Below are 18,128 nucleotides of genomic sequence, written 5' to 3' on the forward strand. Positions count from 1 at the left end.
TGATGATATGAAATGCATTAAATATAATTATTGTCGCTTTAATAGCGTTACGAGCTTTGAATGATCTGTACGTTACACCCGGGCGTATTCCGCTTAAAGCCGGGGTGTTACAATCAAGTCATGAGAGTCCCACACACGAAAACATCATTTACCAACCAAACTTAACCCATGGACCTAATGTCACATCTGTCTAGTAATTGGTTGTTTCTTAACTTGTGTGTGTGTATATATATTAAGCAATCTTTCGGTACTACGCATTAGCAATTACTGACGGAGATTTATGTCATGGGTTATACCGTCAGAATACATAAACAAAAAAAATGTATAAAAATTGATTACGGATACATCTATTAATCCATTTGGATCAAATAAGTATAGAAAACTATGTTAACCTAAACATAAAAACTTTATTATTGTTCGGCACAAGTTGGGTAAAGGATGTAGGTTTAAATAAGTACAAAAAATAATAATAAGAGCCTTAACTTTTTGTTTCCTTCTAAGCCTCCAAAAAGGTTGGGAGTTGCCCTTGTTAAAAAGCATGAGATACGTCTTACTTAAAAAAGTATCACAAGATAATTCGTATGGTAAAGCCACCATATTTTGGTGTTGTTCTGTAACCCAATGACGGAGGTTAAAACTTTTAGGTAAAGTTTGGTATGCTGGAATGACAGGAGAAATGGAATGATTTATTGTATGGAATGAAAAAAAGTGGTGTTTGGTTGCTCGATAAAATGGAATCATCCATTACATATGGAATCTTATTCAATCAAAACTATTCCTTCCCATCCTCCCTTTTTTTTTTCATTTCATTCCTGCTTCACCCTACTTTCTCAACAACACCACTACTTAACAATAACCACCACAACTACCATCGGCGCCACCACTACCTTCGCCGCCACCACCGTTGCCACCACAGCCACCACCACCGTTGCCACCACAGCCACCACCACCACCATCGCTGTCTAACCATCACCGCCACCACCACTGTCGTTGCCTGACCACCACCACTGTGTCATACTACCATTGCAATCACTACCAATGCTACCACCGCCACCTAACCACCACCATTTTCGTTGCCGGATCTACCACCGTCACCATTATAGGGTGTTTTTTTTTTTTGTAAAAATATATTTTAAGATAAGAGCGTTTTTATTATTTTATTTCATTCCTACAATTTTTTTGGATACCAAATAACATAAATTAATAATTCATTTTATTCCTATATCTTAACCAAACAAGACAAAGGAATGTAATGATTCATTTTATTCCTTAATCCATTCCATTCCATTCCATTCCATTCCTTCTCTCATTCCCTTTTATTCCATTACCCCCAACCAAACATATAGGCTAACTTTATTCACAGCCCAAACCAACCTAATTTTTTAATAAAAAAATTAGAAACTAATTTCTCTTTCTTTTATTTACACAACCCAACTTAACCCAACTTTTTATTTTTATTCACAACCCAACCCAACCCAAACTAATTATTTTAATACATATATTTTATTAGGTTTTAGTTTATTCTATAAAAGTTATTAAAACTAATAAAAATATTAAATTTTTTAAAGAATATTATTTTAAGTATAAAAAATTATTAAAAAAGATAATATCATAACTCCATAAAAAAAACCTTGAATTTTTACAGGTATTAAAAAAATAAAATTTTACATAACAATATTAAAAAATACATGTTTTTAAAAGTGCTCCGTTTCTAATAAAATTTATATCAAAATGTTCATAAAAATAAACTGAATACGAATATGTTTATAGATTTTTAAAATAAGTTAATAATATAAATTATTAAATAAAAATCAAGTTATATAAAAAAACAAATTGTTTGAAAGAAAAAAAAATATTTAATTAAAAAATGGGTTATGACCCAGGTTTTGATTGTGACCCCGGTTGTAAGGTAAAAAGGATATTCCTTGAATACATCAATAAACCTAGTCTAAGCATGAGAAACTAACATCAGTCTAATTATTTCCTTAATTGATTATCAAGGGTTTGAAGATCCAACATCTCAAAATAAAAACTTCAAAATACAAACAAAATTAAATTTCCAACAAATGCATTATACTATATACACATGAACCCAACTCCATCAATTCGCCATCCCAAAACCCATAGACCCGCCCGGTGCATGATCCGGAGTCGCTGGTCCAAATGGAAACGGTTTACCCGCAGCCACATGATCATAAACTTTCCCTTTAGCTCTATCCACCGCTTGATATATATCATCTTCCGTAACAACTTCCCCACCTGAAAACACAACATTAATATTTAAAAATCATCAAAACTAAATATTTAATTTTAGACTTTAGATTTAACCTCTTCTAGCAGCAAGAAGAACCGATTCCCGAACAATGTTTTCAAGATCAGCCCCTACTAAGCCCGGTGTGAGCGATGCAACCTCCTTACAAATCTCTTCCTTATCGTCCTCAAACGGCACATTTTTCATATAAAGGGCAAAAATGTCTTTTCTACCTCTCTCATTTGGTGCATCCACACGTACTTTTCTTGAAAACCGACCTGGTCTCATCAAAGCAGAGTCCAGTGTTTCGGGTCGATTTGTAGCAGCTATAACTACCACACTTTCCTCTTTCTCAAACCCATCCATTTCTGTCAAAAGCTAAAAAAATGCCACACGCCCCGTTAGAATTAAAGAATATTTAAAAAAACGCGTTTTCAACAAACAAATTAACAATATGACTATTAACACGTTGACGCTTGTCCTTTTTTGTCAAATTCTGCACCAAGTCAGCGCCAGACTAAGAAATCTCGCACCAAGTCAGTGACGAATTATGGAAATTGGAAATCTCGCGACTGTTTGTTATTAAAAAAAAAACTGCTCCTGCGCCACATCAGCGCAAAATAATTTTACTTTCTTGCGTCCAATTTTAAAAAATATTGTCATAATAAATCAGAAAATTATTAAAAAAAAGCTTAAAAAAGTTTTAAATTTTTATCTTTAGTAAAAAAATTCAAAAACACTTAAAATCATTACCACTACAACTTTAAGAAAACTCAAAAATAACCAATAAAAAAATTCAAAACTTACAAATTATTAGTATAACTTAATTTTTAAAATTATTTAAAAACTTACTTTTTTATGTTTAGAAACTTAAAAAAGACTAAAACCTAATTTTTGAAATAATTTAAAAACAAAAATTAAATTACAATTTTTCTCCTTTTGAAAATCCCAATTACGGAATAGGTTCTTTCCGAAGGGGGAATTAGTGGGACGTAGCAGATCAATGAATTTTCTTGATTTTTAGCATTATTTAACTTATTTTTAATCGTAACAGACCTAAACCTTTGAGTTACTTACACAAATAGTCCTCATGGGGTATATTGATGAAAATGCCCTCATGTGTGTCATGTGCAGTGCACATGTGGTGACTTAACTGAAAAAGTTAGCATCTATTATCATAAAAGACTAAAACCGAAGCAAAAATCCAAATAAAGAATGGTAAATGAAAATCATTTTGATAAGGGACCCATTCCATTCCATCATGTTGAATATTCCAAAGAACAAAGTAATTTAGTCAAAAAATATACTTTGAAACAAATTCAAAACCTTAATTTTTTAAAATATTTAAAACTGAAAATTGTTGATGCTTAAAATATAAAAGCATAACATTACTAAATCAAATAAAACTAACAAAAAGATTTCAAAGAATATCAAAAACTAAATTTTTAGAAAATATCTTAAAAGTAAAACTAGTTAATTTTTTTAAAGGTACCAAGTGAGGACAAAAAAATAACACGTTGGCGTATAAAATAAGCAACTCATGCAACACCTCGGCATAAGATCATTACATCAAACTCTACTTTGATCTAAAGTAAAAGTCAAAGGTCAATTAACACGACGTTTGACCATAAAAGTCAAAGTATGGAACTTGATGTTACCTGGTTTAGTGTCTGATCCCGTTCACAATTTAAAGTTCTGCCACGTTGACCGCCCACGGCATCTATCTCATCAATAAAGATTATTGACGGTGAGTTTTTTCTCGCCTCACGAAACAGATCTCTAACTCTAGCAGCCCCTCGGCCCACAAAAACCTCCACCAATTCACTACCAGAAATTGAAAAAAACGACATTCCTGCTTCTCCAGCCACTGCACGGGCCAATAATGTTTTCCCGGTTCCTGGTGGGCCTGATAACAAGACACCTTTGGGAGGCTTGGCATCAAGTTTTATGTACTTGCTGTCTCCTTTCATGCACAACACAATCTACAAAAGTCAAAAGTCAAGGTCAAAGTTCAAGTTTCATGAAGTTGGCTAGTTTGGATAGGGATATAAATTTCTAGCACAACCTAACAGAAAATTCGTGGGTTTGAGTTTGATACTTTAATATAAACGGGAACCCGTGAACCGTTTAGCTAAAATGGTCAAAAGGATATTGGCATAAGACTTTATAACTAAATTGTAATTGCTTTATATAAAATCATACTTTCTGTTGTAAAACTGTAAATTTAAAGTATTGATATGTGAAGACAATAAAAAAAACTTGCAGATAAACAGGTCATGTTCAGTTTGGACCCACCAACCCATGAACACGACCATTTAGCACCCGTACTTTTAGACTTTAGAGCAACAATATTACCTCTAAAAGTTCAGTTTTGGCAGCATCAACGCCTTTGACATCATCAAATGTCACAACCGACTGCTTCTTACTCGGTTTCTTCTTTGTCATCTTCCCAAGGTCATGTTGAAGATTAAGCTGGTAAAAGGTAAGCATCACCATGATCCAAAACGGCGCCACTTGAAAGAAAACAAACAAAAAATTCCTTGTCGATGCAGAAAGAAGCGCACGGTTTGATCCATATGTAATCCCCTTATCTTTCAGCATCCTAAACAACTCATACTTATCATCTTCCACATTTCTTGTATGATACTGCCAATGTGGAAAGTACTTGTTAATAGCCACCTGTAATTGTGCTGTTAGTGAACCAGAATCCGACTCGGTTTCTGGAGTTTGAACATTCTGGTCTTCTAACAGGTCCTTGTTGAAGTATATTTGACGGGAATTTTCAACAAACTGGACACGTGTGACACTTCCTTCTTGTATGCCATCAACTAAATGCGAATACGGAACCTCTATGTAGTTTGAACTGGGTAGCTTTTGAAGCCCAATAGAGCATAAGGTTACTGCAAAACAAAAGGAGGCTCCAACCACAACTGCATAAAGCTTTCGGCTTGAAGTTCCATTGGTATTTGGTCTTTTCACCTGTTTCTCTGTAAATTGAGTTGCAGAACAAGAGTAAATGACATCAACTAACAATTGTTAAATTAACAAACAATAAATGAATTAAAGTTTGCAAACCTTCTTTTACATCGGCTGCAGCATCGGATTTCTTCCATCGACATTTTATCTTCAAAATGATAATTAAAATCAGCAAAGAGACAATATTAACTATATATGCAGGAAGATTTATAGGCGAAAGTGCGAAACACAACTTTTTGATAGAACAAAAAATACAAAGCAAAGCATTTATAAAAAGCCGTCGAAATGTAATGCTTTTTTTTTAACGGCCAACGAATCCTCCAAAATGGGCTACTAGCTAAATTCATCGCATCTGGATACACTCGTCTTTCGATCTGGGAAAAACCCTCACCTAAGGCCAATGCCCGTGAACACTCGCCCAAAGGCACGACAGTGCGGTGAGAGAAAACATGTTCAGTTCAAGGATCCAACTAGTGAAAGCCACCTAATCGCGTAGTCTCCTATCATCACCCTGGTGCCTCTGAAACCAAATGCTGTGGGCAGGAATCGAACCTGGGTCACTGAGAACACCAAGTCTCTTCCTTACCACTCCACCACTAGCTTATTGGCAAGATTTGATTATTGTGTCAAATGTAATGCTTATTCACCTATTCTAATATTCTAAAAAATACACAAACAAAATTTGATTATGTATCATGCTTATCACATTTGTATGTAAGAAGTAAACGTTTATAAAAATATACGAACCGTCGATAGATAAATTTACGCGATTTAAGTTTGTTCATTTCGTTCACACAATAGTCAACCTATACATATATATCAAGCACAATGCAAAATCAAGTCACTAAACAACTTCACAAACCTTATCACTCTTGTCACTGTGATCGTCACATAACGAATCGAAACCGAAGCAATTCCCCCAATTCAACGTGCCACAACTTTCCTAAAACACACACAAACAAGTAAGCAACCAATAACTAATAAATACAACACACAAACAAACCCTAACCTTAAAGAGAGCAGACACAGGCTTTACAGCATTAAACATCGAAGGTATACGACGGTTAACAAAGCGGTTTGAACCAATGATGCATGACGAGTTTCGAGAGTAATAATAAGACGCATGTGATCGATCTACCGATAGTTTTGATGGTTTTAGGGTGATCAATCGTGATGTGTTCGACAGCATATCGGTAGACATGGGTTCACCGGCGGCTGATAATTATGTAAATGTAAATGCAAGTCGATTAGTTCATAAAAACTTGATTGGTACGGAATTTAGGGTTTGATCAGTGACGGTGAAGTTGAGTCGGCTGCTGCAGACAGTTACGTGATGAACAAGTTAAGTTTCTGAGAGTTGGTGAAGAAAGTGGTTATATAGTGCGTACTTTGTAGGGCTTTATTTAAAAGTAGGCCAACTGGGCCAACGTTTTAAATTATTTTAGGACTTGAGGAGTTGAGGTGGGCATGAAACTCGTATCCGGACCTGACCCGATATACCTGACTCAAAATAGCACTTGGTTAGTCGGTTCCATCTGACTATCGGGTATAAACCTTGTTTGAGTTTCTATCCAGACTGGCCGGAACTGGTTCCATCTTTACTCAGTCAAAACCCGATAAAACTGGTCAAAAATGCAACCGTATCGGGAACCGGTTCCTACTTGACTTTTGTTAACCAAATCTGAAACATGTTTCTAAAAAAAACTCACCTTACCCACCTCTAATTAGGATTATGCTGATCATTTTGGGCTCACAATTTTATTTGAATTAGAAGGAATTTATAGATGAATAGTGATTCTTTTTTATGGGAGAAAATAAAAGAAACAAACATAAATAAACTTGATATTAAATGATTTGTTAAACATTGGGTTCATTTACAACCTTATTCACTAAAAAAGTGAGAATTTATTTATGACCAACAAAAAGAATCACTCAACGAGTGGCTTAAGTTGTTTAATGATCGAAACTATTTTCAAAGGTTACTTGAAGTTAAATGTAAATCTTTGCAAATGTTGGATCAAAATGCAACGCTACTATAAACGTTTGGTTGTCACCAACTAGCTCATCCTATGGTAACTTTTCTTTACACGCCTATGCTTAGCTTTATATTCTAAAGGTCTAAGCCATCTATTGTGACAAGTGCTAGAGGGGCGCAATGCCACGCCACATCAACAAACTAGGCGCGAAACACTGGCACGGTGGTGCGTGGAAGGGCACAAAAGGAGTAGGAGTGAGGCTGATAGCTAGCGTGAGGGTAGTGATGGTTTGTTTTTAGTTTTTTTTAAACATTAAATAATTTATAATCCAATCATTTATATCAATCTTATTCCACCATCATATTTCACATTTAACCCATTCATAGCATATGTTTTTGGGATGTGAAATGCGAAACGCTCAAATGTCTAAGTGATGTGCTTTTTTTTCTTCACATTTCACCCTTACCACAACAGATAACCGAAAAGATCTTCATGTTACGCTTCCATGGGTGGTATTAGGTGAAAGTCATAACAAAAAGAGCTTTTACCTTCTATTCCACTCAAGATTTATGTTCTCATTGCAGTTGCACTCATCTTAGGACTGCTATCTTCTAACATAGGTGTCGCTCAAAGTCTTCACCTAAGAATGTCTTTTGTTCCAATCGGCATATTTGGCCACCCCTTGATATTCGGTTAAAAAGAGGGTGCTTCTTATTCTCAAGATAAGTAAAACACCGTTAAACCCATCTTAGTTTGGTTTTAGTGAGTGTTCTTATTTGCTCATTGAGCGTCATCTAAAAACTACAAAAAAGTGGCAACTGGTTAGTGTGAGAAATTTTCTAACACACAATTTTTATTCTAAATTTGCAAGATGTACTCTAAGGAAGGTACACTGATGTAAGTGGATGTGGATCCACTAAGAGTGAATCGTTGTCAAGATCCCTCAAAGCTTGTATGTTATGTGTGCTATCAAAATTTTAATGGTCCATACTTTTTCGGACAGGAATATGACTAGTTAGATAAAAGTTAAAGCTAACACAAATTGAATGGTGATCTTTATTTTCTTTCAACAATATATCAGTGATCAGTGTTCAATCCTTCCCCATTCATTTTGGGCCGAGGATCGAACCTTGTTTTCTAGTCTTTTAACACATGTTCTTAGACACAACCCACTAATTTAAGTAAATAAATTTAAAAACTAAAACATTTAAAAACTATTCAAACACGCCCCCCAAATAAATGACTAATTACAGCCAAGAGCTAGTGAAAGGGAGAAAATTATGAATCTTATTTTAGTGTTGTCCATCCTCAAAACACCATATAAATAAACCTGTTTCTAGCTTCTTATTAACACAATCTCAGTCGTCTTCTATTAGTTTCCTTTATATATATATAAACAGACACTAGTCCCATCTCAAGAAAAAAATGAACAACCAACAAAACGCCGAATTTCAAGTTGGTCAGGCCAAAGGCCAAGCTGAGGTTACTAATCTCCCTCTATAAATTAAGTATTATTTAATAAGTGCGCTAGCCCCGCATTGACATGATAATTTCTAATATAGTGTATGCACGGCATTAATTTGATGTTTGTTATTTATGGTTTCGTATAATAATTAAATAGCATTGATAAAGCGACCTTTTATTCTCCTTTCTTGTCAGCTTGTACTCTTTCACATCTCTTAAATTAATGGCTTACACTCAATGTCTAAAAACCAGTATTTTAGTTGTACCGGATTTAGTTCAAAAACGGTATAACCGGTTGAACCGGAATGTATCGGAAGATTCAACCGGGTTGAATAGTTTACTTGTAATTACAATTTCAACTCAAAAAATAACCCAAAAGTACATTAATAAACATCACACTTGAACTAAATATCACACAAACAATTGTCGAGTCAAACAAAAAGTTTCTACTTTGTATACAGAATTAGATCAGTAACAAAATATATAAATAAACCAACATTGGATTTGCATGATACAAAATTGGTTGATCAACGAATCATCGTTTACCGTGTTTACTCGTTTCAGTTTTCTCCGCTATGTTACAAATTCATTTTTAAAAAATATGAGCCGCAAAAAATCTCAAAATCTCTTAGATTTAAAACCGGTTTGCCGGTTAATTAAACCGGTATTTAAAAAAAAAAAAAAAGCTGGCGGTACGATGCTCTAGCAAACTGGCTAAAAATACCGGGCTCTAAATACCTGTTGTCTTACGAAAATCCGGGATAACCGGCTTAACCTGCCGATACATACCGGTTTTTAAAACATTGCTTACCCTACATTTCCTCGTGTCCGCATGGTTTCATAATTTTTCAGGTTAATCTTTAAATAGTTTATATATCATGAAAGTGGTTTAAACATGTTATCAGGAAAAAGGTAACCAGTTGATGGACCAAGCTAGCAATGCTGCCCAGGCTGCCAAAGAATCAGTGCAACAGGTACTACTACAAATACTGTTTTTATAATTCGTACTAATTGAAGTAAATTGGGTCTAACCCTTTAATTACGAGACAATTAATTACTTAATAATAATCAAATTTTGTAGGCTGGTCAGCAAATACAGGAAAAGGCTCAGCAAGCAACTGAGGCAGTAAAGGATGCAACTGGAATGAACAAATGAACGAACATATATATTTCTTCAACATTGTTTTTTCTTTATATTATTTTTGAGTTTGGCAATATTTTAGTTGCTATCGATGTATCAGATTATTTAAGATTTGTATTCCAATAAAATAATAAAATAGTTTTAAGGGTGTTAGTTTAGCAGTTAGCACCTTACATTATTTTGGTTGCAATATCTTATTTACAGAATGCTTTCTTGTTACTTTTCAATTTTTAAATTGTATCATTTTGTGGTCAATGCAACATATATACATTCATTAATTCGACACTGCATAATAAACTATTTTGCCTTTAATTTTTTGAAAATATATAAATGGGTGTTTTCTTTAATGTTATTTATTTTGTGTCGAGTTTCATGGGCCAGGGCCTTTTCAAAGGAAGGGAGGCCCACTAACATATAACATATTAAAAAAACCCATTATTTGAAAGTTGGTTGTTTAAGAGCATGTTTGGGAGTTGGGATTGAGTTTGAAAAATGCTTATTATATTATTTGTATTTTTAAAAAAGCAATAAGTTAAAATGTGTTTGGCAATTACGAAAATTCTTTTTATTTAACTTTTTGAAATGGTTAAAAAGCAGTTTTCTAAAAGTCACAAATCCTGACTTTTCAAAATGGCTTTTTGAAATAGCCAATAAGTATTTTTTGAAACTCAATTCCAAACATGCTCATTAAATTTATAATGCCCTTCTTAAACCTATAACTTTTGCAAGTCCACATTTAAGATTAAATTAATGCTTCTACTATTAACTAGACCCATTTTTAACCTGGACTGTCTTCTACTCTCACTAAAAAAGATAACTAAACCCGTCACAAACTATAGCTTGTTGACTAGTCATGTCCTGAACATATGTTGTATATAATTGTCTGGTTAAATATGACTGAATAAATTTGATGATGAAATTATATACGAAATACTTTGAAGTAGTTTAAGACGTGTGCCGATTAGCGTGGTTTATTAGTGTGTGAAAGAGATGATCGGGTTATCTTAGTAAGCTCACATTTACTAACGGACGTGATAGATCAGTAATTACAAATAGATTGACGATGAATCCCATTAAGAAAAAAACCACGTTAGTAAATAACCAACAGGTCAGCGAGGGATAACATAACCCAAAAAGTAGAGACTATAACTGACGGATTACCATATGACCAATGATGCAGGTTAGTCCAAATGAGGTCATTATATGTAGGAATTATATTTTGAAGGGCGATCCATAGTAATACTAAGAATAAGAATTTTCTGACGGATGTTACCTGGTAATAAATATTAAAGATAATTTTTCAAATTAAATTTTCTATTTTTTTTTCATTTCTTTGTTGTGTACTATTTTGTGATAGGTAAACCTGACGGTAAGGTAATATATTGATAATTTACTTCGAATATAGCAAGGTGAACTTACCATTTATGGTAGCCGATGATCAACCAATTCAAATCTAAAGGTAACCAAAAAATGAGTGATTCGTTTTTTATCGATACCTATAACTACCACTAGTTTATTCGTTTCCTCAAACCTCACTATTTTTTACATGTTTTATGCCATATTTATTAGCTTGTTGATAACTATTATGTGAGAATATCTAGTCATGTAATTAAGTGTCTGCGCTCGCGTACGTATGAGGTCGCCTTTCGTTATTCATCGGCCGTTGAAAAAAAAGTATTTATATTTCCTTACTTAAAAAAATAGGAAAAATGGAAATAAATAATCCTAACTTTTATGTATTGGCCAATAATAATCTTAACTTTAAAAATCACTACCAGCGATCCCAACTTTCAACTATTTTGGTCTCAATGGACCCCCGTTAAAAAACACTTAACGCCGTTAAGTTTTTTTTCCCGAGTTTCAAATCGATGTTTTAGGGCTTTTGATCGAAAAAACGATACGATTCGATTGATGTAAAACTTATCTCGAAACAGTGATTCAAATGACTTGATTTTTGTTAATTGGAAATTTAAACACTCGAAATGAAACATTGTTTCGTCGCTTGGATCACCATTTAGAAAGTTTTACATTGATCGACTTGCATCGTTATTTCGATCAAAAGCCCTAAACCATCAGTTTGAAACTCGAAAAAAATATAACGACGTTAAATGTTTTTTAACAAAGGTCCATTGAAACAAAAATAGTTGGGATTATTATCAGTCAATACTCAAAAGTTGGGATTATTCGTTTTCAATTTGCCTAAAAAATAAAGATATATTGGTTTTTATTAATCCCAACTATTGTATTTTGGTCACTGCCGGTCCCAACTAATGAATTGGCTATTGACGGTCCCAACTTTTAACGTATTTGTTCCTTATGATCCGCGACTAACAGAATCCTAACGCCGTTAGTTTTAGGTCGTCGGAAAAACGTTTTTGGGCGGAAAAGTCAAATTTGTTGCCCGAAATTACTATCTAAACACCGCAACCACCACCAATTGACTCAGCGCCAACCAACTACCACCAATTGAGCACCATCAACCGATTCCGACGATGGTTCTAGGGTTTCCGACAACCTCAATAATTGAGGATTTTACTAGAAAAAGGTTCCTAAAGGTTCGATGCAAATTTACCAAGATGTTTGTGACGAAAATGTTGAGTTTTCCAGCCAAAAACGTTTTTCCGGCGACCTGAAACTAACGACGTTAGGATTCTATTAGTCGTGAACCGTTAGGAACAAATACGTTAAAAGTTAAGAACGTCAGCAACCAATTCGTTAGTTGGGACCGATAGTGACCAAAAAACAACATGTAGGATATTAAAAACCAATATACAAAAAATGATAAACTATTTATATATTTAAAGAATTAAAGTAGTTTTTATTTACTGAGTTTAGTTTACAATATACAGTCATCGTGATCCATAAACCCTAAATTGCATCAGAACCCCTTTCTCATTTTCACCAGCCGAAACCATGAGAAATCAATGGCGTCTTCTTCTCCAACGATGCAAACCAGTTTCAGACCTTCAATACAAGGTACAATCATCAACCCATCTTCCTCTTTATTACCCTAATCGCACTTCCAATCCACTCATCCCCACTCACAACCCCCACTTCCAAAACCCCAATTTCCCAAGATTATTCTCATCATCACCCGAACCCATCTCCGATCAATCTATTCTCACCTCAACATTAATCGAACTGTATTCAGATCCACTTAAAACCAACGAAGATGTTATCCTAGAATTGAATTCGAACCCGGGTATTGATAATCATGTAATTGAGCTTTTCAAGACTCGCGGGTCACCGGGTTCCGGTAAATTGTTTTTCGATTGGGTAATGAACAAGGAAAATGGTAATTTGAGGTCCAATTCGTGTAATTGGTTATTGGGAATGTTGGGTGGGAATGGTTTAGTGAAGGAGTTTTGGGATTTGGTCGAGACGATGAAGACGAAAGGGTACGGAGTGAAGAAAGGCGCGTCGGTGAGAGCCATGGTGAAGTTTCAGGAAGACGGGTTGGAAGGAGATGTCGAAAAGCTGAAAGCTTTGTATGCTTCCGGGTCGGTGAATGCTTCGGTTGAGAGTATTAGCTCGAGGGTTTGTAAGGTCGTTAGGCGAGGACTGTGGGGGGACGATGTTGAAACGAAGTTGCGGGATATGGGGGTTGAGTTTACTAGTGAGTTGGTTAAGTCTGTGTTGGAGAGTCTTGGGACCGAGGTTAATAAAGCGGTTATTTTTTTTCGGTGGGTTGAGGAGAGCGGTTTGTGTAAGCATGATGAAGTGACGTATAACACGATTGCGAGAGAGGTTGTTAGAGAGGAGTATATGGATAAGTTTTGGCGGTTGGTTGATGAGATGAGGGCTAAAGGGTTTGGTGTCGAGAAAGCTACTTATGTTAAAGTTTTGAATAAGTTAGTTAGGAAGAAGATGTTGAAAGACGCGGTTGAGTTATACGAGTTTGCTATGAGTGGAGATGTAAAGCCCTCGGTTCAAGATTGCCCGTTTTTGTTGAGAAAGATAGTGACGAGTGAGAAGTTAGATATGGATTTGTTTTCGAAAGTTTTAAAGATTTATAAAGACGGTGGAAATGAATTTACAAACGCTGCGTTAGATAGTGTTCTGAAGTCTTTAACGAGTGTCGGTAGGTTTAACGAGTGCAACAAGATCTTAAGAGCAATGGAGGAGGTCGGTTTCTTTCCTAATGAAAATTTGCAAAGCACAATCGGTTTCCACCTCAGCAAGAACGATGAAACAGAGGAGGCAAGTAAGTTTCTTGATTTCATGGACGCTTCTAGAGCAGTTCCAAGATATAAAACGTTCGGGTCACTGATTGACGGATACCGTCTTTCGGGTTGTTTAGATAAAGCGTGCGATTGTTTCTCAAAACTGATTGAAAGTGGCGGGAGTGCGTATGCTGGATACGCATTAGAAACATTGGCAAATGCTTACTGTTCTAAAAACCAGTCACTTGAAGCTTATAAACTTGTTTTAAAAGTTGTTAACGAGAATGAAGTTAAGCCGTGGCATACGACATATAAATTGTTGATAGCTAAGCTTTTGGACCAAGGGCTGTTTAAAGAAGCTACTGATCTTTTTGCACCGATGAAAGCTCACGGGTACCCGCCTTACGTTGACCCGTTTGTTAGATATGTTTCAAAAACTGGTACTACTGATGAAACTGTTATGTTTTTGAAAACAATGAGTTACAAGAAAGTACCTTCAACAGCGGTTTACATGCGGGTTTTCAAAGCTTATTTTAAGGCAGGAAGGCATAATGAAGCACAAGATTTTCTTTCGAAATGCCCGCGGTTTATTAGAAATCATGTGGATGTTTTGACTCTGTTTTCTTCCATGAAATCCGGTAACGATACAAATGTGCGCACGCCTGCACCAGCTTAAGGGTCGACTCGACGATTATTTTTTGGTATTAGAAGAAATTGAAATGTGATTCTCTTTGGTCTTTGGTAAGTTGGAAGGTTTTATATTTTGAATAATATTTTTGTTGGACTCATTTATAGTTTGTAACATTCACGAATGATGCTTTTAAATGCATTGCTATAAATGTGCTACCGATAGGAATCATGCTTTAATTCTAGTCTAAATAACATTTGTCTATTTTGGGAGGGGCCAAGTGCAACTAATATTTCTATAAATAGGGATTAATAGCTAATAGGGAGAGGAGGTAGGTTTATGTTTAGGATGGCATTGCCATGGCTACTGCTTATGCAGTGAGAGAGGGCTCGGCCCGGGAATCTATTGTAACTTTTATATCCATTTTCATTAATACTATCGTTGGGTTCTTTGTTTGCCTTATTCTATTCTCTAATCTCAATTAACCACAATCATAATCTATCAAACCCTATCATTGGTTCGACCTGTCCTAGACCTGCCGTTTTATTCTGTTCAAATCATGGAAACCCTAATTTAGATGTATCGATTGGATTCCCATGAGCTTCAGATCAAGCATTACAAACTGATGTTACTGAAATCAAATCCGCTTTGAAGATATTAGAGGAGGATCAAGCTGAATCAATGGAGTTTCGAAAGGTGTTTCTCGATTGGATGAAGCAACAAGAGAAGAGAATCGATGATGGTTCGTCTCCATCAATTCTTCCAAATCCGTCTTCAGATCCGAAAACTGAGCTAGTGGTGGATCGTTCCTATGGTCCTCTTCCTAGTTCGTCATCTCTACTCGCTCAATCGGAGGCAATAATCTCACGTTCTGAAGCTAATTCGTTTGGCGCTGTTGATATTTGACGTAGGCTGTCGCGGTCTACTCAAACAATCAATTTTAAAGACTTAAATACCTATAATAAGTACGGGTAAGTAAGGTCGTATTCACAGGAACTCAAGGAAAGTGCTAATTTAATATTACTAGATTAATTATTAAACTAAGGTGGATAGACGATGTCAAACGGTTTTTAGAAAAGATTAATTAAAACTAAACGATGATTTAAAAAAAACTTTGTAAACAATATTAATAAAAAGCATTCATTCTAGATTCAAGTAATGTGATATTCAACTTAATTCCAGATTTACTTGTCTTGATTGCGCAGTAATTACTAGACCCATTAGTTTGATTGTGATAACAAACGATATCCTAACCGAATTGTTGACACAATTGAATTCGATCTACCTAATTACCAATTTATATTTTATGAAAACTAATTAGGTGACAATAGTTGATGATTACCAATTCAATGACACAAGAGCTAACCCTAAGTGTTGATGAATAAACCAAACAAATGATGTACTTAATCAATAATCAAAGATATAAATTGTTTAAACAATCAAGCACTAGTTTGAACAAGATAAAGCCAATAACTCAAATCAAGTTCATAAGCATTAAGCATAATAAATCTGATCTTAAGAGGAATACACAAATCCTAGCCTAGAATGAACACGGAAAGTTTAGCTGAATATGATCATAATGTCAAAACACTTATCTTTGAAGAACATGCAAACCGAAGATAATCGGAAGCCTTGGAATGGTAGGAAGTCGCCCTAAACAGCCTCTTTTGCCTCTGGAAGTCGTGATATGCCGAATGGTGAGGTTAATGGGTTTATATAAGGCAAAACCTAGATTTTTTCGTATTTGAGGTGGTTCGCGTCGCACGAAGTTGTTATGAGCTTCATCTTCACGTCGCGCGAAAGACAAAATAGTCGGGCTCAGTTTATTGCAACTTCGTGTCGCACGAAGTTGTCCTGCCAAGCATCTTCGCGTCGCGCGAAGATGCAAAATCTCAGAAATAACTATTTTCTTCTTTTTAATGCCTCGTGATACGTGCACTTCCAATCTCTTACTTCTAAATCTTCATTACAAGCTCATAAATATTCCTGATAAGCTCCTTCACTTCGAAGTCCCTGAAAACACATAACAACGCTTGAAGTACCAATGTTCATTCATTTATTTACATAAAATTAACTAATTAATATATAAAACTAACTAACTTTTACCCAACCATCAATATTATACCCAGATCTGATAAACAATCAACCGACCAAGCCAAATTGGGGCTGATGGGTGATAATTGGGTCATATTGGATGATCTTCAGGAGGGCTTTGGGCCCTAGTGAGGAGCAGGAAATTATTATGGGCCGGGACTATCCAGATTTAAGCCCGTTAGCCAGACTGGGCTTCACTATGGCTGGTAAATCACTACCGGACAGAAAGACAGGATCTAGGGTTGCCGCTCTGAATCCTCTGATTCCAGTTACTCTAATTGTGTTTATATATATTGATTTAGGGTTGCAATTGAATTCAAAGGGCGTGCCCACCCAATGTGCGGGTCAACTCGGTGGTTCCATGGATTTCTTAGTCCGTATATTTCTATTTCAAAAACCTCCATTGCTGGAAAAACTGATTTCAATGGTCACGGTGGTGTCTACATTCAAAAAAGCATGATTCCTATCAGCTACTGATAGGTGATGCTAGTGAATTTTATATTTTTTGGTATGTGTTAGTTGTATATCCATTGTTTGTTAGAATATGTGTTAGTTGGGTTGACAGCTTGAATAGGTAACCCCAACCTAAGTCACTGCGCAAAATAGTGGAGCGTCGTCATACTCTATACGGACCGAAGATTCAACAGACAAATTAACAACATAAACTAAACATAAAGAAGATATAAACAAAAGAAATGTGCCACGTCAAAAACAAAGCGTCATAGTTACAATACGGTCTTAAGAGGTGGTATCACAATAGGCTCGCTAATAATTCTTTCCATATCTAAGTAAAACCAAGTTCAATACATGACCATTGTTTTGAAACCACTGGCCTTCATTCTATGTATTAAACAGTTTGTATTTTGGTTAACCTATATAATGATGCATTACCCTATTACTTGACTCAAATCTGTTTATTTTGTGTCAATAAGATTTTGTGTAGTAGAAGCCTACAAATTGGGGGTGGCGTCACATTTAACAAAGTGGCAATTTTTATTTTAGGGGTGTAATTGTTTTGTAGCCCCATCGTATCATACACACACACACATAATATAATAATATTAACCAAAAACACACGATGGTGACAAAGACATCCCCCCTGCCATCGCCCCTGCCCCATATCGCCCTCTTATCGGCGGCCGCCGGGTGGGGGGGGGGATTGGGGTTCTCGCCCAACTTCGCAACCATTTGTCGCCCATTATACTTAGCCTAATGAACAATGGTTCCACCTTGTATGGTCACTTGTTCGGATCTTGACACACACACACACACACCAGACCTGATTAAGTGATTTCCTTTCACATGACAAGTGAACTCCCAGGCCCACAACTTATATTTGGTCCCAAAGTCATCATATTTTTTTTTAACGGCCAACAAACATAGAATGACTATGACCTTCAAAATATTGAGTTTAAAAGAAAATGAAACAGAACTT

The 18,128-nt window shown here is 35.5% G+C and overlaps 2 protein-coding genes and 1 pseudogene across 2 annotated transcripts; 2 read left to right on the forward strand and 1 right to left on the reverse strand.

Moving 5' to 3' along the window:
• Positions 1-1,998: 1,998 nt before the first annotated feature.
• LOC143538883 (putative inactive ATP-dependent zinc metalloprotease FTSHI 3, chloroplastic) lies at positions 1,999-6,428 on the reverse strand. The gene is made up of 7 exons (XM_077032327.1): positions 6,237-6,428; positions 6,090-6,170; positions 5,327-5,459; positions 4,607-5,238; positions 3,910-4,233; positions 2,329-2,629; positions 1,999-2,259 (listed from the first exon to the last, which is right to left on the reverse strand). The coding sequence occupies exons 1-7, from the start codon at positions 6,426-6,428 to the stop codon at positions 2,102-2,104; spliced, it is 1,821 nt and encodes a 606-aa protein (XP_076888442.1). The 3' UTR covers positions 1,999-2,101.
• A 2,200-nt stretch (positions 6,429-8,628) lies between these two features.
• Positions 8,629-9,823, forward strand: LOC143538865 (stress-induced protein KIN2-like). The gene is made up of 3 exons (XM_077032320.1): positions 8,629-8,685; positions 9,573-9,641; positions 9,749-9,823. The coding sequence occupies exons 1-3, from the start codon at positions 8,629-8,631 to the stop codon at positions 9,821-9,823; spliced, it is 201 nt and encodes a 66-aa protein (XP_076888435.1).
• Positions 9,824-12,705: 2,882 nt separating this feature from the next.
• LOC143538866 (small ribosomal subunit protein mS81 (rPPR8) pseudogene) lies at positions 12,706-14,648 on the forward strand (annotated as a pseudogene).
• The last annotated feature ends 3,480 nt before the right edge of the window (positions 14,649-18,128 follow it).

The sequence above is a fragment of the Bidens hawaiensis genome, unplaced genomic scaffold (genome assembly GCF_021521415.1).
Source record: "Bidens hawaiensis isolate Kalapana, Puna unplaced genomic scaffold, B.hawaiensis_p1.1 tig00011744_1, whole genome shotgun sequence".
Taxonomy (NCBI): domain Eukaryota; kingdom Viridiplantae; phylum Streptophyta; class Magnoliopsida; order Asterales; family Asteraceae; genus Bidens; species Bidens hawaiensis.